At 49.8% G+C, this 19,023-nt stretch overlaps 2 protein-coding genes across 3 annotated transcripts in view; one reads left to right on the plus strand and one right to left on the minus strand.

Annotated features, from left to right (window-relative positions):
• The window catches only part of DAAM (disheveled-associated activator of morphogenesis-like protein), a 43,928-nt gene extending 30,043 nt beyond the window's left edge, over window positions 1-13,885 (minus strand). Inside the window, exon 1 of one of the 2 annotated variants that reach the window (XM_017907156.1) lies at window positions 13,797-13,885. The gene's annotated coding sequence lies outside the window, so the exon portion shown is untranslated. Of the gene's footprint in view, window positions 1-2,827; window positions 2,872-13,796 lie in introns of those variants that run through there. The other variant, XM_017907155.1, reaches the window with a different exon arrangement.
• A 1,212-nt stretch (window positions 13,886-15,097) lies between these two features.
• Window positions 15,098-19,019, plus strand: LOC108552544 (kinesin-like protein KIF6). The gene is made up of 13 exons (XM_017907153.1): window positions 15,098-15,163; window positions 15,222-15,340; window positions 15,406-15,480; window positions 15,564-15,606; window positions 15,812-15,913; window positions 15,992-16,113; window positions 16,414-16,530; window positions 16,626-16,757; window positions 17,248-17,382; window positions 17,574-17,670; window positions 17,749-17,904; window positions 17,971-18,199; window positions 18,262-19,019. The coding sequence occupies exons 1-13, from the start codon at window positions 15,098-15,100 to the stop codon at window positions 19,017-19,019; spliced, it is 2,151 nt and encodes a 716-aa protein (XP_017762642.1).
• The last annotated feature ends 4 nt before the right edge of the window (window positions 19,020-19,023 follow it).

Below are 19,023 nucleotides of genomic sequence, written 5' to 3' on the forward strand. Positions count from 1 at the left end.
ACGGCTGTTCAAATGAGGCGGTCATTAAGGCGATCGCTTATTACTCATGCCAGCTTTTTTTGCGACATCGCATTTTTCACCAGCAATTTCTTCACGCGTCGAGAAAAAAAGAAAGACGGTTTACGGTACTTTGACGGGCCGAAACGATAGCGCTGCTCGCGCTATCAGCTCGAGGCGTTACCACTTTCACAATGTGTCTTGGAGTAGCCATTGCTCGTAGTACCACTTAGGTTAGATGTACTCCGAAACGTCTATATTTTTTTCCCTCTTCCTTCTCTTTTTCTCCTGCCAACTATTTCCGTTCCGGGTGAAATCCAAATGAAAATTAACGAAATTTCTAAAACGGTACGCGGCCCGTTGGGAACGCTTCGGCAGGATATTTAAGAGGACAGGGAACAGCGAATTAGAAATAAGTTTACCGTTAGAGAGTGTCCAATACGAGAGAAGCAGCGCTTATTCGTTGCAAAAGCAACGAGAAGCTACACTTCGTTAGAAGCTGGTCATTACCGTGGCACGTAAGCCGATAATTTATATCGAAAAGAATCGCTTCCGTGTTGCGAACATCGTCGTGTTTAATTGTAACTGTTGAAGCCAAGGTTTCTCGTATAGCACGTTCGTTCCACTGGTCTCGTGCCGTCAAGCAAGAGAAACTCATTCATGATACATGATGCTCTTGACATTCGACGATAAAGAACGTCCCGACTGTTTGCCCTCTCTGCCGCCACTTGCACCGTCTGTTCCCGTGTTTTACCGGGCCACTCGAAAATTTTCGGCAAACCCCGAGCACACGCAACGAAAGCGATAATGCTCCTATCTCGCGTTGGCCTTTTCGCGAGCCTCGGGATTCGCGAACCGAACGCGAAACGACGCTGGATAACAGGCAAACGGTTCGACCATTGATTCATGGCTTCCTTCGAGCCAATTAGGATCTTTCGAAGCAGAGAGCAATTAGAGGCATTTAACGAGAATTCATTCGTTACAAGCTGAAATTTCGTCTCTCCGGCTCTAATCTCGTTCGAGTCTGCGAAATAAGTAGCTTCATTAAATAGATATCTCGTCGAAGATCTCACTTCTTCCACGATCTAATAACAGCTATAAATTCCAGCGAAAACTGGATCTTGTTAATGGACAGTAACGCGGAATTTAACATTTCCTCTAATGATTTGAATTTAGTTGGCAACATAAATCGGTACGCGCTGCCATCTGTCTAGCTTTTTATCGTGCCCCGGTGCTACTTTGACACCAATGTTTTACCATTCGGTTTTTGCCGATGGTGCTCGAAGCTTCTTTCCAGGCCACGCGTTAACCTCGAAACGTTGAATCGCAAGGTGGATCTAATCATCCGATCGATTAGAAACTGTAACGAACCTTTCTCTAATTTCCGACGTAGCTTCGCGAATGGCGCGCGTGTGGACCTGACCCGTTCCCGACGGAGCAACAGAAGAAACAAGGTCGATATTAAGTCCGTTAAACATTCGTCCATCTAACCTTGACTGTGACGAGGTGGGAAAGTGGTTCAGACAGCCGTAGCAACTTGTACTTTCCATGCCGATTCCCTGAAACAAGAACACGTGACCCTAACAGAAGAAGCCCTCGACCGAGATGACTCTCGATCGAGCGTGCTCGTTCGTAGAAAGCGACGCCGTGACAGATTTATAATCGAAGCGGGTAAACGTGGATAGACATGACGGAAAAAGGGAAGAAACGACGACGGTTCGGTTGCGTAAACGATGGAGGAAGCGTATGACAGGTTCGCTCGACTAGCATACCCCAATGGTATTAATTGGGACCGAGATTCCGATCGTATAATCGTAGTATAATTGACCGATTAGTTATACCTTGGTAAATCCCTCGACATTGGACGAAACGATCGGATTTATCGATCGTCGTACTCGATAATATCCCCGCGACAAAGTGAAACGCGGCAAGCAAGCGACGACGCTTCTTAAGCAACGGCCCGCATTTCTCCGAAAGGTCCGTTTCGTAAGAGGGAAGCGCGAATCGGGAAATGGCTAAGCGAAGAACGATGTCCCACCGGCGGGTTTTCGCAATATCCACGAGGGAAACTCGGATTGCAACTAGGCTCGCGGGAAAAAAGAAATCGGTCAAAGTCCTCGAGATACCTCTCCGTCGATCTATCCAATCATCTTCGTTTCCTGCATCGTCGGAATCGATCCGGTGTCCAGTCACTTTCGTTTTCATGCTCGATCACGACCCGTGAATAGAGATGCCGCGGGATCGTTAATTAACGCAACATCGCATCCCCGTCATCTTCCTGGTCCTTGGGTTACGTAAAAACGAGAAGTGACTCGCAGTGGACGCAGGGGACACGACACCAGAACGGAATTCCGCGTTGCACGTGTATCACGTGTCCGCGCGAACTCGACAACGCGTCAACGATACTCGCCGCATCGAGAGGATCAGCGGCGGTGGTCTAGCGGAACGCTTGGAAATGGCTCGTCTCGCGGCATATCGCGTCTGACTTGCGGTATTTTCCGGTGTGACAGCATCGTGAAACTCGATGATGCTTGCCAGATACAGATCGATGACTCGCCCACTTCCGGACAAATGTCACCGACGCTGCATGCGCGCGCAAGTTATCCGAATGGCTAATTATTTCCATCGTACGCGACGATATTCGCGTTTCCGGCGACATCCCGAGATAACGGGCGTTGGATAAGTGCTCGGGGAAAGAAATCCGTGGCAATTTTTCGCATCGCGCCGATGAAAAAATGATCCATATCCTCCTGGCAATTGTCCCGACCACTTAACGGGGACAAAATTGATGTACATTGGAAGATAGCCGACAAAGGGTGTTCACACTTACGAGTCAACAGGAGTGGCGCTCGTGTGACGGCGCGTGCTGGTCGATCTCAGCGAACGGCATGGTCTAACGTTGATTTCGTCGATCCTATGCAGCTGATGCGTTCGATGCACGCAGGCCGCCACGCTCAAGCGTTAAACGTCCTCTCGAAACGCACTCGAGCGCGGCTCGCTTTCAACGACATCCCTTCTCTCTTTGGCCAGATCGAATTTGCAGCGGGGAGCTGCCAGGAGCTGTGCAACACGCAAGATCGACCCCCTTCGCGTTGCGCGCACTCGTCGACGAAATTACCCGGATCGTACCGAAAGAAACGCGATCTCCTTTGGTACTTCACTCGCGCACACCATTGACAACCGGTTGCACGATAAATCCGGAGTAATTACGGGAAGGCTGAATCGTAGGTAGGACGCGCAAACACTTGGCTCGTAGCGGGCACACGCGCGACCAGAACGGATGATTCACGATAGAAGAAGGCGCGTCTCGAGTCGGAATCGGAAGATTCCACGAGCAGAGACCTCGCGATTCTCGGCAGACGCTGCTCGTCTTCCACAACGAGCACGAGAGCCTCGACCACGTGGTGGAAGAAGCGAGCCTCGATATATACGACTCGAAGGAGTCCCCGGCGAATTCTGCCAGCCTTTGTGTGCGTCCACGGGCACGTGTGTCTGCGTGAAAATGCGTGTTTCTCGCGTGTCACGTGGCCCTTAAGGCTGGCTCACAAGGGACAGAAGCGTGGAGACCGGAGGCCATTGTTGTCGTCGCGTTAGCATCGAGCCAGGCTGCTACTGCCTACGCGAAAGAATCGTCGGTGGAGGGTAGTTTATGGCACGGCACCCCATGGGGGACTGGAGCCCTCGTGCCATGGACCAAACATCTGCCCGAGTCCCCACCATCGGTCGCCCTACCGAACGCGCCGCGTTTCGACCAGCCGTGTTATACCCTGCCTTTTTTATGCTTTTTCCTTCGCAGCAGCCCGAGTTTCTCGACGTTTTAGCCCACGCTTCTTAACCGCAGGTTCGCTCGAAAATGGTAAACAGAGCGAGCGAGCGAGCGGAGCACTCGCAACCGGGCGTGTGTACACGATGCAATTTGCGTGGCGATGCGTACAGGCTAATGCTCGCGGGAAAGGAACGCCGAGGGCAGCGATGTCGAAGCGATTAGGGCGGTTCCGGAGATGCATAATGCATACGCGTTGATGCATGCCTTCCATGATCGATTTCGTGGCATTGTTTTAAGCGGGTCGCGAGCGCGGCCGCGCGCGTGCCTGCGTCGTTCCGAAGATACCGCGCGACCCAACGCGACCATAAGAAAAGTGATAACGATTCCACCTTGGCAAATTCCACGGACGCGAAGTTTATTCCGCTGTGAATCGACCACTCCAGACATCGAGAGTTCGTGCCGGAAATGCCATGCTAATTTAATGCGTCACCACACCCCGTGTTCCAGCAGCGTTCCTGCCCCATAGCAACACCGTAATTAGGATTGTTTCACGGTTTATTAAGAACCAGTCTGCCACGCTTTTGGGCGCGTCGTTTCGTGCCGGCAGCCTCTGTTTCGCGGATAAAGCCGAGTCGTTGCCTTCCGTGAACCTGCTCGCAGCTATTTGCGTTAACTGCAACCGGTGCGTAATCCGCGTACGATCGCTCGTCGTTAATTAATCGCCAACCCGTAGCCTTACTTCTCAACCGCGCTTTCGTATCGAATAACGAGAATAGAAGACTTGGATCGAGGATATTTACCGAGCATTTCGATCCGCGACCCTCTCCGATCGTTGCATCGCGATGCACGCGCAGCGAAAGGAAACCGTCCAGGTTTATTACAACAGCGTGCACGCACGCCAACGATCGCCGCGTTAATTATATGCGAGAGCGGAGAGAAGGAGCTCGCAGCGCGTGCACAACGATTTTGCGCGACCAACGAGCACGATGACGCCCGATCTAGCTGGAAATTGCAGCTGGTCGCAGGAGGGTCGGCCCGACAATTGACAGCAATTGACGACAATTAGGGACAGTCTCGTCGACGGTCGTGATTTCGTCGACGAGCGGTACGACGCGAGGCCGCGTGGAACGCCTTCAAATTTAAACCGTTCCTCCGACACTTTCGCTTAACGAGACCGCGCGAACGAGCGAGCGAGCTAGCAAACGCTTTAATGAAAAGCGTAACTGTACTTCAATCGCAGTTTCACCCGATTCGATTACGAGCCACGCTCTTATATCCGATTATACTCGATTAAAAGCGAATGGAACGACGATTGCGCGGGCATATCCGAGGGAGGAATGCGCGGTCGAGTTTCATCGATGCCGTTCGCCTTTTGGCATGGGATAGCTTCCTCGTCCGATTTCTTGGAAGGGATCGCTGAAATTCCAGGACCACGGGCGGATGCGGATGTTTAAACGCCAGGCTCGGGTATCAAGATATGAGACATCCCGTGGAGGCTACCCGCGCTCGAGGACGAAGCTACGAGGAGTGGGGTCACTCTCTTATAAAACCAGGAAGATCACGTTCGTAGGCATTCGTTCATTAGCCCAAAGTCAAATATGACGCTTCTTCGCGAGAGGTACCGTGCCCATTTTGTTCCGCAAATGTTCGATGAGAAGCCGGCATTAGGAATGGAGGAGAGCAGCGAGGTTGAAAAGGTTGGACAAAGAAAGGAGTTTTACGAGGTAATCGAAGAGCTTGTCAAAGTAACGAGCTTTCGTTACGATTTCCGCGAACTGGTGAACTGGCCCAGCGACTCGCGGAGACGCCCTCGGTAACCCTCGCGCAGTGGCTGAGAATTAAAGCAGCCTTGAGAGGCTGTTAAGCCACTCGCATCGACGAACCCTGGCTGGACGAAAATGTCGATGATGTGGCCACGTATATACGCGAACGATGCGCTATTGTTTCCACGACTTGGAAGAACGGAAGGGAAGAAAGACGGCGTGGAGCGGAGGAATATCTTCATCGGATCAGGTCGTAGCAAGAACATAACTCGGAACGAGGCTGCACGAAGTAAGAGGCGAGACCAGCGGTGTCCTTGATGCCAGTTTCTCCTAACAAGGGTTGCCGGTTGGTCTGCTGAAGTGGCAGCGCGACCAAATGAACATCCCATAAAGGGACGCGTTGAACCTTTCCGAGAAAGTCCAGCCGGGATTCCAGGGGAGGAAGAAAACCTTGGGGAAGCGGTACGTGGCTGGACGAGACAAAGGAGGGAGGACAGTTTTCAAGGAAGAGAAACGTCCGGTCGCCTGGGACCTGGTTTGCATTTTTCTCTTTGAATTCGCTGGAAAGCTGGGAGAATTAGCATAGAGCGCGGAGAGGATGGAAAATATTCTGCAATTCCGTCGCGGTCTCGGCGAGCAAACTTGAATGGCAGAGTTGTAAGAGGTTGGTCGTTGATCGTTATTACAGCGTGGATCACGAGTGCAACTCGAAACGTCGAAACGCGCTATCGATTCCTCATTCACTCGAGTCATTGTTTCGTCTCGAGAGTTCTGCACTCGTTCGCTTCGCACCTCGGAGGGTGTTTGTCGAAAAGATTAGTTTGTCGAAAGCCGGCGTTGGTGTACTTTCCGTGCCTGGTACTCGCGATGCGGAGGGAACTACGGTTGAACGTCCGGACAAACGTCTAGAACTATCCGAGGAATTAAAACTCGAAAATCCCTCTGTCTCCCTTTCTCTATTCTCATCTCTCCGCAATGCATCTCGAGGAAGAAAAAAAACCTGTTTGTCAACCAACAGCTGCATATATTTTTCGGTCTTTGTGCAGGGTGGTCGACGCATGAATCAGGATTTTAATATCCCACCTCTGCGTCGCCTTCAGACTCCTTATCGTCCCTTTCCACTGAATGACGTCATTGTCTCGGCTGGTTAAAGGCTGCGAGTTGCAGCGGCGTGCGCGCGGCCGCGACTACAATATTTTGGCAGACGTCGTCCGGGCCTTCTGACTCACTGAAAAGGAGAACACTCGACCCATTATGCACCGGTCCATCCTAAGGGCTGGTGCACACGGCGGCGAAAAGTCACGTAAAAGCGGTGGCACGCGAGCACCCGTCGCGATCGATAGCTCGCATGAATGAATCACGAGACTATTACGGGCCGACCTTAACCTGGCTACGCGTTTCTCTCGGAGTATCGAAGAAATTCCTGTACATCCAGGCGCTGAAAGTTCCTTGACTACGCGCTCGACCGCCTCTCTCCGACGAATCGCGAGGAAACGCTCGATAAAACGGATCTTTCCGGTTACCAAGGCAACGCAATTATGGCTCAATGCCAAATTATCGCTGGAGGTAACCCAATTCTACGAGCCCGCATGGATCGGACCATGCCGATAGCGTAAAAACCGTCGTAAATCGTAGGAACAATTGCTCCAGTTTCAACCCCTCCGCCATTCGCCTATAGTTGTAAATCATATTTGGTAACGCGGATGGTATTAACGCGTTGCCGTTCGGGATCGTTCAATATTCATCAACGTGGATGGAATTTCACACCGTCTGTGGAACAGTGTCAGACCGAAGATAATAGAGCGATACGTAGGGTTATCGTGCCGGTGTTGTGAAAGAAGCTTAAAGGCGTGCGATATACTCGCGTAGGGAGCTGACAGCTGTGCCCGATAGCCCACATGGCGCTCTTTGCTCTTGTCTGGATGCAGGCCTATCGATTTTATCGCGTAGTTTCGCTAACGAATGGCTAGACGGACATTGATTAGAAGGCAGCAGTTTATCGCTCGATAGTTATTGACTCGTCCTGTTCCTTGCGGCAGTCAGTCTGGAAGGCAAGAAGAGGAAGCCTCGTCGGTGCTCGGTATCCACCAGCGTTGATACCTCGATCGACCGCGTCTCAAACGAGTCATTTGTACGCCGCTCGTCCTAAGGATATTATATTCCCAGTTATTATTCCTTCTTCCTGCTAGGCGGAGGTAATCAAGAGAGAGGACGTAGAGTAAACGAAATCGTGTTTACGACTCGGGTAAAGTAAAGGTTCTTAATTGAAATTATAATGGAGCGCGGCTGATGCGTTTGCAATATGCGGCCTGGGTAATACATCAGAATGCAAGCAGAGCGTGTCCGAGCGCAAATCTACCTCCTGTGCTTCCCTTTGCCAAGATGTCCGCCTATTTGTCCAGCTCGGTAACCCGGTATTACCGAAATCACGACTACTCGCGACGACGACGACGACGACGACATTCAGGGGTTCCTCGCTCGCGTCGCGCCATCGCGAGGACGTCGTAATCCCCGGAATGGACAATCGCCATAATGCATGGCAGAGCAGCAGAAGGTAATAGTTTGTCCAGCTCGGTAACCCGGTATTACCGAAATCACGACTACTCGCGACGACGACAACGACGACGACGACAACGACGACGACGACAACGACGACGACATTCAGGGGTTCCTCGCTCGCGTCGCGCCATCGTGAGGACGTCGTAATCCCCGGAATGGACAATCGCCATAATGCATGGCAGAGCAGCAGAAGGTAATGATACGGAGGAGAATGTTCCACTCTAAAATCCTCTTAAAGCAGCCTTAACGAATGAACGACCGCGAGCTGGAGGCGCTTTAATTGGAGCCGCGATGATGAATGGCACGGTAGGCTGAGCCCCTCGAGCGTCAGCTATCTCCGACCTTAAACGACGTATCATCCGGAAATTAGAATGAAACCAAGGCCTACCGGTCGCGAGGAAAGCCTTCGGGCCTTGAAATTCGCCAGGCTAGGCTACCTCGTGTCGGAAGAAATACGATTTACCCGCAATCTCCTGCGCGTAGCTCGCTTCGTGCCAATTATTAATGAGCGTTCGACCGTTTTAATTAGAGCGGCACACGGCTCGTTAATGGCCGCGACGATACACCTCTGCAGGGTGTCGGGGAATCTAGAATCGAGAATTCTCTCGCGTTCCGAAGGAAAGTTCAGAGACGCCTGTTACGCGTACGTGGGTTGTTTCCGTTTAGAATGGCACAAGAGGCGGCAGAACCATCGAGGAGAACGTTCGCGTAGAAATTAAAACTCGGACGCAACGCGAGTATATCCTGCATAATTTTTTCACGCCACACCGTATGACGAAATCGCAACACGAGGATACGGGCCAGTCGAAATTGAATAAAGAGTCGTTTAATAACGAATTCTTTCCGCGATCGTTGCGCAGCGATATTAAATCCAATTACGTAAGGGATTTCTAGCCGCGAAAATGGCACCTTCCGTTTTTGGTAGGAAATATCGAGGCTTTCACTGGACGGAACCATAGTCGCTTACCAATGATCGCGCTGTTGCACGATGCCATTGTTTCCTTAAACAGTTGTGTCGTAATTGGTTTATGCGAACCGTGACAATACAGGTTGTTTCGGGCGTGTGGTAATTACATTGACCTAATGAGAATATGACGAAAGTTTCCGACCCGGGACCACGAACGGTCTCTACCTGCACCGCATTCGCCATCTCGGCCAATTTCACGGTGGTAAACAGAATCGCACCCGGACAGAGTTTAGAAAATATACACACCGTGTATATCCCGAAGCTACGTTAACAATAAAGAAATTCCCGAACCGACTGGCTTATGAGAGGAAACACGTGTTACGTGGCGGCTACTCTAAATATTTAGAGACCGCCTTTGCATAGGGCGGCCCGTGAACCTTCCGTTAGGCTACCATGGGAAAACGTCTCCTTCTCCCACGCGTCTTTCTCCTCGAGATTATTTCGTTTTCCACGTAGCAAAGGAGAAATCGCGGTATATATACGTCTTGCGGCTAATAGTTTTATCGGTCGCCCTTAAACTTGGATGCAGCTCTCGAGGGTGACGTCAGAGCCATTGGAAACGGATATTAAAGCTCACGCCCTTGTCGACGGTGGCGTGTGGAACGAGTTCCTTTGTTCGAAGTAGCAGAACTCGTAGGTACGTACATACGTATCCGGCAAACTGCCGGTTCTGCAAAATTCAGAAACTCTCGCCACTTTCGCCGCGTAGGAAGTTTTCCAATTGCGGAAATCCAGCGAGTGTGGAAGTTTCGCAGTCGAGACGCCGACGTCTGACGGGAGACACGCGGCTTCCCGAGAAACGATTTCGCGTGGAAGGGAAATTGGGTCGAGCTGGTGGACCGATCTCGAATAACAATAAATTTCGGTGCACAGCTGCACGCGTGATACGGCGGCGGTGTCCCGAGAAGTCGGCAAAGCGTCCGATAACACGCCACGCTATTGCGGCAACACGCGTGTGTCCAATTCGATGTACAGTTAGGTATGCGTTTGATAGCACGTTCGACTGTGCGATCGTAAAGACGGGTAAAAATCGTAATAAGCGCGCTGCGGACCGTGTACTTCTCCTTCTCGTATCGCTACCGTAATTCTCTCTGCCTGGCATCGGCTACCGTGCGCTGAAAGTTGCATTAAACTCGGGACGAGAGAACGCTCGGCTAGGGGGAAAAAGGAAAACCGAAAGCCGGAAGATTCCTAGCGATACCGGGGCTCGTTCCTTCCCCGTCACTGGATACGTCCAACGATACGTGTCGTTATCTAACGCGACTTGCACAACACCGACAGAAACGGCGAAGAAACATGCGTCAGTTGGCAATGGTTCGGCTTCCGTTCGCCGTGAGTCGATGAAACTTTACCCTGATAACTCCTACTTGCGATTACCTTGCTCTGTCTGATGAACAAAATAGAAATCACGTTTGATATCGGACGAGCACTTTCTCTCTGGGTACGTACATACGTTACGCGGTCAATCGATGTCCGCGATGCTCTTAAATATACATATTAATCGTCCGACGAGGCAACGTGCTTTTCATTGCAAATCGAGTCGCCCACGAAACCGTAGCCGAGAAATTACTCGCGAGTTACGGTCCGGAAAAGCTGTAGAGTCATCGCGGCGATTATCCCAGGCACTGATAAGAGTCGAGGTATGCTGAAAACTGCGCATTTATCGCGAGATATATCCACGTTGTTAGATTAAATTAGCTACATCGCAATTAAGGATAAACGATGGCCAGGCATAGGAACGTTTGTCACGCGAGACTTCCTCCGCGGCGCTCCATAATTTCCCAAGTCGACCGGGCGATTTGTTTTACGGTTAAACGATCGGAATGAGTGGAGATTACGAGCCTTAATCCGATATACGACATCGTTAGCGAAGACGCGGTGGATCTTCTGGTTCACCATCCTTGGTCCGGCATCGCGTGATATAGGAAAGACGCAAAGGCCCGGTGCTGAAATGTGCACGCACCGCTGGGACAATGCTGTCCTTCTAGACGTCGTCGATGTGCCGATACAATGGCAACGGGCACGAGCCTACGTGTAGAACCCGTGTAGGTAGTCACTGACATTTTAAAATGTCAGCGGGCCCTCTCGCAATGCGCTGTTTATCATTTGGGTTACCCGCGAGTCGTCCGTGTAGTCGATATCTGTACCGGCGCTATGGAGATTCGTTATGGTGGTTCGACGCGAATTCGTCCGGTTATTGTTCTCGCGGTGACTGCGTGAAATAGGATTAAAGAGCGATCGAAGGAAAGACAAATGCGCCACGACAGGGACAAAAGACGTTTCGGTTGTACTCGTAGCACCTCCAGCGAGGAAATAAATCCTCTCCGTACCTACTCTCAACGATTTATTCCAATCCTTTTCCTTCGTTATCTCGTCCAAAAGGGTTCTAAATACCTCGAATAACCTTCTAAACGTAAGTTATTAAGCGACGGGAGTGCGAAAACCTCTGGGAGAATTTAACCTTTCGACGTAGTCAGCGTGAATCGCTAATCCTGAATCGCATGCTCTTCTTCGTTAAAAGACGTCGAGATTAATAACGATCGGCTTATTAAATCCGAGGCAGCGGGTAATTCGTATGCCATGAGGGAAGCGAGTAAAAAGAAAGCGTTAATCGAATGTGTTCGCGGTGCAGAACACTCGATGGACATTCCTTGTATACGCGTTAATGAAAATTGCTGCTCAGCTGAACGCAGCGTAATTATCCGCGTGTTGGTGCGTCTACTTGCACGCGTGGTATCTATCGCGATATCGGGGAATAAAATGAACGCGATAGAGTGAATCGCGTAATTCCGCTTGAGCCGTAACGGAGACACGCGGGACTTCTTTCCAAGCGGAAAGTGCAAAGAGTCGGAGAAAGCCTGGACAGAAACTTCTTTGCCTCGTCCTCCTACTCGTTTGATTCGCAGGTTTTACGGGATAGATACGTCGCGTTGTGTAATCCCTTCCATTAACGATATATCGTTCGCTGAACTCTGCGGGAGCGTTCGTCCGCTGCTACAGCGACGCGTGTACGATACCTCGGAGCTGGTAATGGAAAATCGCAACCCCTGCGTACGGAGAGCCTCGAATAGGATAAACACAGGATAAGAAGGAAATTGCCGGTGTTCGACTAACTCGAACGATTTCGATTAAATTAGTGGCCCACGGTTATGGCCAATCCACGTAACTTTTACATCGTTGTTAATTGCGCGTGACGGATTAAATGAAACGAGATTTCAGCCGGAATAGAACAGCCTTCGAGCCGATTCGCGGTCGCTTTTACTCACTGCTAACGACCGATCCACATTTCCTCGCGTGTAACGAGTTTCAGAAACATAAACACCTTTCCCGTCTTTTTCCAGGCATCGGTGAGAAACGGAAGAAGTTGCTCGTACAGTTCTCGTACAGTCTCGTACCCTCCACCGATCTTTATTACCGAGATTATACATCTATTCGTTCGTCCTGATTGATGTAACGACTATAATCGTCGCTCGGTTGTCGGTGCTGGCCTCGCTAAGCGTCGTTTAAATCGCCCTACTACTCTCCATCGGTTCGAGTTCTAAATTTACGACTTTCTCCGGGTAACGTGGACTCGAAGCACCGTTTCGATTTGTCTATTCGCAGCGATATGGAAATTTGTACGCGCATGCTTCACGCCCGATAAAATTAAAACGGCATGAACGTGCTTGTTAATGCGCCGCGGCGTCATTCAAAGTTTCCGTCGTTTCTAAACAATACGGGTTAATTTCCATCGCGAATATCTCTCGCTGGATGATCCCGAAGCTAGGCGAGACGCGATACGAGGCGCGACGAGGTACATCGATAAATTCCGCTGGAAAGCGGCATAATCCTACATTACGCTCCTCCACGTCACACGTGTCAATTCGTCTTCTTACAGTCGTTGACATAGATTCTTTGCTTCCTCCGTCATGTAACTTTTACGAGTCGCCACGTTCTCGTCGTTGCATTACGTCGTCCCGCAAGGCTCGTTACCGACACTCGTCGGGACCCGTCCGCTAAACTTCGTCGAGAGTACCATTCTCTAACGACCCTGATCCTGTGTGCTTAAAAGTTCTCGCTGATCCGCACCGACTGGATTGACACAGTTGGCGCGATGAATAGAGAACGCGTTAATCTTCGTTACGTAATTGCAGTTATTCGGTCGCCGCCGATGCAGCTTCGCGAGATCATCGGGGTGGAAAGAATCCTTTCTACCGTTCACGCGTCCAGGCGTTTGACCCCGCGAATTCCACGTATATACCTCGCGCAGACCATTCGTTGAAACTCGGTTGATCTTTGCTCGACCGCGATCCTCCACCGTCGAGATCTCTAATGTCTCTGATTTACGCGGAGCAATAAGACGCAATGACTGGTACGTCTTTTCTGTTCTTCCAACAATCGTGATCGCGCGATATATTTATTGCATACATCATCCGGGTATACGGACCAGTCGTTTTTTCCACGCGTACGCGATTATTCCATTAATAATACCGACACGACTGCAATACCTCGTTTTATCGATGACACGGTTAAACTCTTCCCGGCATTCGTCCGTTTGCGCAACCTTTGAGAGCTTCCAAAGCTTACGAACGAACGCGAGTTTTCGACTCGATCGTAATACCGGCAAGGAACCGCGTACCTGGTAAAGAAGATTTATTTAACATGGCCGTCGCGAATTCCTCATCGTCGCTGTCCCCTCTATCGCGAATTCTACCACGGAGTAACGCGATGCGTTCTACGATGTCAGAAAATAGGAGAACCTTACCGAGTGTCTGGCAGGCCGCGATCCCGAAACGTCAGGATCCGCTGGTCGCGTCGGGACGCGCCGATCAATAGAAGACCAAAAGGCACATGTCCCGGTAGCTTCTCACGCGGCGATGCTCTCCAGCTTGCCGGGCATGCCGCCTGCGAACGCCAGATAATCGTTCCGACAACGAGCAGTGCAGCGTCGATGTCGGCGATTAACCTCCCTCGTTTCTCCGCTAATCCAACCGCGTCTTCCTCCAACCTCGGCGAATCTTCCCGAATTGCGAGAGGTCAATGAACGATACCGCGAGGGATGATCGCAGAGGTGATCGACATCGACGACGGGCGTTGATGATCTCGTCGACAGGATTCTTCGTGACCGAGCGGAGAATTCATTGGTTCACTGCTCGAGAGCTGGAAGTTTCCATGAAAGCGCGCAGTGGGTGCGCGCGGCGAGTGGCCGGCGACGAGGAAACGATCAAACGGGCGACGTGGCGCGAACACCGACTCGCATCCTGCGACAATTGCGCGTGTTCGATCGTCGTGACGCGAATTAGGATAGTTTAGGGGTCGACGACGTGGAACGACGTCGAGCGACAGCGCGACGGGGATGCGAGGAACAGCGCGAAAGCCGAGAAAAGTCGGGACACTGGTCTGCCATCGGGTAGACCGACGACCCGGTGCGGCTCTCCCAACGCGGCGACGCACTGCGCCGACGTCGCGACGACGACGACGTCGTCGCCTAGGCGACCGCGCCACCTCTCGCTCTACTCTTCTCCGATGAACGAAGAGAAGCAAGAGGAAAACGAGGTGGAGGAGGGTGGATCGATCAATCGAACCGTTGCGAGTGTACGCTGGTCAGCGAGATATCGAGATGTCGAGAGGGAGGAAAAGACCAAGCCACTTTCCACTCTCGATGTTTTTCTTTTCCTCGGGGGAACACGAGCTTTCTCGCAGATTCCCCGCTTTTCCCCGGCAAATAGGGCCCGCTTTAACGTGCAAATGCTCCTTGCTTTTGTCCGTCTACTCTTCGCGTTTTTATTGCTCTAGTTTCAGACCTCGATACCTCTCGCTCGTGTGTCAACCTTTCAGCAGAACTGTGCGTTTCCGTCGTTTGAAAGCGATTTGAATAAGAGGCGGTGCACGCGCGAGAAAGTTTTCCCATAAATTCATTCTAGAGGGAGAGGGAGAAAATTCGACACTTCGTTACGGCTTTCAATCGATCCCTCGGCTGAATTTTAATACGTGACTGTAGGCGTTCGATAATCGATCACCTGTCATCGATTGATAACCGCAAAACTGCGAGGTTACGCGAACGAGATGGTGAAGAATGCTATCAAAGTTTACGCCAGATTGAAACCGGAGAAATGCCGGAAAAATACATTGGTACGTATCGCGAGACACCGCTTCGTGGTACGTTTATCACGTATGCTTCGTGTCCAAGAATTATCAGGTGCTGCATCGGCCGAAGAAAAATCTCGCGGAAGATTACCTGATTCTGGTTTCCCGCAATCAAAAATCAAAGGAATATCCCGATAATCGGCCCGAATCGTGGAATTTCTCGTAAGCCTCCGCAAAGTTCGACGCTCGATTAACAGTCATGTCTCTGAAACGTCGGAAACTTTCAGTTTCTTCCAAATTTTCGAGGAATCCTCGACGCAGGACGACGTGTTCGACAATGTGGCACGACCCGTGCTGGAAAGGTAAAAGGAACCGTATCGTTCGTTAATTAATAATCAGCCGACCCTCGAAAATTCACTAAGCTGTGCTATCTCGTTTATTAAAGTGCCCTCGACGGCTACAACGGCACCGTATTCGCGTATGGCCAGGTAAACCGAACAACGAATCGATAGAACGCGATAGCAGCTTCCATCCAGAGTATGTGTTGCGAGTGAGGAATCTATTTTCTCCAATCGAATCGCCTACCCTTCCAACAAAATTCCAAACTCGTGCCACATCCTCCGATGTTCCGTTCGCGAAACCTCCACGGTAAAGTATCCACCGCGAGAACGTTTGAAACCGTGAACTTCGCAGACGGCCAGCGGGAAAACGCACACGATAACCGGGAAGCTGGATGACGAGTACCGTGGCGTCATACCGAGAAGTTTGCAGTACCTGTTCGAAGAGATACGAAAGGTTGCGTATGCTGGCTGCACGGTGGCCGTTAGGTGGGTTCGTGCACAGATCCATGTACCGTCCTTAAATTCTATGCAGCGGCCGGAAAACGTGTACTCCATCGAGGTGGCTTATCTGGAGATTTATAACGAGATCGGGTACGACCTGCTGGATCGGAGGCAACTACGAGAGTTCGCGGTTACGAGATTGGAAGATTTACCGTAAGTCCCGGTGACGTAAATGGTGGCCCGTCGAGCAATGCGCGAACACGGATACGATGGTATTTCGTAAAAACCAGGGGGCCCCCCTAAAGGGAAACAGCCTGCTCGACCCGACCGATCAGCCGTGATTCCGACCGGCTTCAAATATGGAGCAACCGTGCGCAAGGTGCAACCGCGTCGCCTTTATGTCTTCCTCGTACCTAACCGCGTTACGGACGAATTATTTCTAATGCATTTTCTTTTTCCTTCTTTTTACGAAACGTAAGAAACGATAACAAATTCGCGGCTGACGCGTTTCAGGCGTATCAATATTCTGGAAGACGAGTTCGGGAGGCTACACACGAGGAATCTGTCGTTTCATTCTGTCAAAAATGTCGACGATGCGTTCGAGCTGCTTCTGTTAGGCAATAATAATCGGTAAAGTAATTCGTAACGTACACGTATAGTTGTGTGATCGTTTTGGGGGAAAAAGGGTGCCGTTTAATGGAAAAGCTCGAACGATCCTTCGATAGGGTAACCGCTGATACGCCGATGAATCGCCAGTCATCCAGATCGCATTGCATCTTTACCATCGTGGTTTCTACGAAGGAGTTTGGCGCTGAACAGTACAAACAAGCGAAAGTGCACCTCGTCGACCTAGCAGGGTTCGTATGCTCCGCCTTGTATCGACTGAGGGTACAAGGGCAGGAGGATTGCGAAGAACCAATAACCGGCTCCTAACCGAGGATAACCCTCTCTAAAGCACACTTCAGTGACGAATCTCACTCAGGCGTTTTAACCTAAAGCGACAAGAAATTTGTCGAAAGCTCGTTGTTGCGCGTGAACGTTTAAGAAATTGCGAAAGTGGATAAGTGAAAATTTGACTGAGAAAATGTCCAACAATGCCATCTTCGCAATCGCACGATCATAGATTTAAATTCCTTAAGCTCGAGTCGCACCTCGACGCTGACAATGCGGTGAAAATGAATTTTTCGAGATTACGCGTCGACATGTCGAATACATTACACGTCGACCCACTTGTCAGCGATAATTTTTCCTACTCGTCCCATCGCGACGTGCTTTCTCATTGCCATCTGCGCCCGTGCTGGCAAATTTTGTAACGGTACACGACTTTTCAACGCGAGATCTCCGTAGGTCCGAACGTGTCTACAAATGCTCGATAACCGGCACCATTCTGACCGAGGCGAAGCACATTAACCTGAGCCTACATTACCTGGAACAAGTCATAGTGAGTCTGGGTCAGGAGAGCGTGGGTCACATTCCTTACAGGTGCTAAACTCACTCGTAGATTTGTATCTATCTGATAGTACTATCTGTCGTTACACCGACAATTCACGAATTTTCCTTGCATTTTCTTGAACCACGTTGTGCATTAAGTTGGAAAGCAATTAATAATTAGATCGCGATCGTTCGAGGAAGATTACCATGTTCTGTGGAACTCTGGTTGTTTTCATTTTTAGAAATTCTTTATTGACGTCGATCTTGAGGGACAGTTTGGGAGGAAATTGTCTGACCGTGATGCTGGCGACTATGAGCGTCACCTCGTCGGATTTGGAAGTACGGAATAATTTCTTACTGCTTTATAATACTCATTGAATACTATTATTTAATCGCGCGTACTTCGTAATCGTCCAGGAAACAGTGTCCACTTGTAGATTTGCTCAAAGGGTTGCTCTGATAAAGAACTACCTGAAACTAAACTTGGAGACAAACATAGAGAGCGAGAACGCGTTGTTGAGGGCGGAAATCGAGAGGCTTAGGCAACAAATTCAAGCCCTGAAGAAGCAATCTGTTTAGTACTTTAAATAAAACGCAATGGAGTCTGCAATCGAGGTTTAGACTTGTTTAACGCTTCAGGAACCGATATCCGAAGACCTTAACGCCGAAGATAAGAGGAACCTGGACTCTGTGATCAGGCGTTTTCTGGAATCGAACGAACAGGTTTCTTGGGATTATGATCCCAAGAAAGTGCAGTATTGTTTCGAAAGCTTCAAGCGAGCTTTCGAGTTGAGTAAGGATCCGAAAAGCTACCTGAGAAAGCTGGAATATTATAAGGACCTGGTTAATCAAAGGGACCAGGAAATTTGTATCCTACGTTACTATTTATTTCTTTATCGTTTGTTTAAGGATTTCTTAACTGATAAATAGCATTGCTGATTGACAAGATAAAGAAGGAAAAGGATAAACAATGCAAGGATGCGAACGATGATACGTCTGTGATTAATAATATTCGGAATGATAAGCGAATAATCGAACGCGACTCCACAGTCAATCATGTTTCTCCAAAGAAACATAAACGAAGAACGAAAATTAGTAATCGAACGAAGATTAATTACAACGAAAATGTTTGCGACGATGATTCGGTGTCGAGGAACAAATCGTTCGTCACTGACACGCTAACGCCGGAGCTATTATCCTGTAATGTTGTTAATTTAACTTTAACGGATCTAATTGAGGATAAAAATGAAACGACTGACCAGCAGTTAAGCGAGAAAGCTAATGGTATTGGTCAACAGTCCTTGCCCAAGTTGGAAAGACAGCAGAAAAGTGTTAAAAAGAAGCGCAGTAATCCAACAGAGTCGAAAATGAAAGAGCAGAGCGAGCAAAGTCGTGTCGAATCACAAAGTGCTAAAGCGAAAATTATAACCAAAGAAACTTCTGCGTTTATAGAAACGGATATCTCGACTCCAGTTTACCAGAAGTTCTTAAGCTTCAATGCCCACTCTCCAAAAACCCCTTTAACTTTCAAAGAAGATATGAAAAATGGAAAGGAAGACTTTGATCGGAAGTTGAACTTGGACGAAAATAGCAATCATTTTGAGGATTTACCTCTGACAGGGGATCCAGAAATCGACGAAGAAATCATAGCGTTTTACAAAGCGAAACGATCAGGCGGTATTTACTAATAGT

Source organism: Eufriesea mexicana, unplaced genomic scaffold (genome assembly GCF_001483705.2).
Source record: "Eufriesea mexicana isolate 0111107269 unplaced genomic scaffold, ASM148370v2 scaffold7050, whole genome shotgun sequence".
Lineage (NCBI taxonomy): Eukaryota > Metazoa > Arthropoda > Insecta > Hymenoptera > Apidae > Eufriesea > Eufriesea mexicana.

Coding starts and splice junctions, on each gene's coding strand:
- LOC108552544 (XM_017907153.1), top strand. CDS start 15,098: ATGGTGAAGAATGCTATCAAAGTTTACGCCAGATTGAAACCGGAGAAA. Junction 15,164..15,221: donor AATGCCGGAAAAATACATTG/GTACGTATCGCG, acceptor TTCGTGTCCAAG/AATTATCAGGTGCTGCATCG. Junction 15,341..15,405: donor CCCGAATCGTGGAATTTCTC/GTAAGCCTCCGC, acceptor GGAAACTTTCAG/TTTCTTCCAAATTTTCGAGG.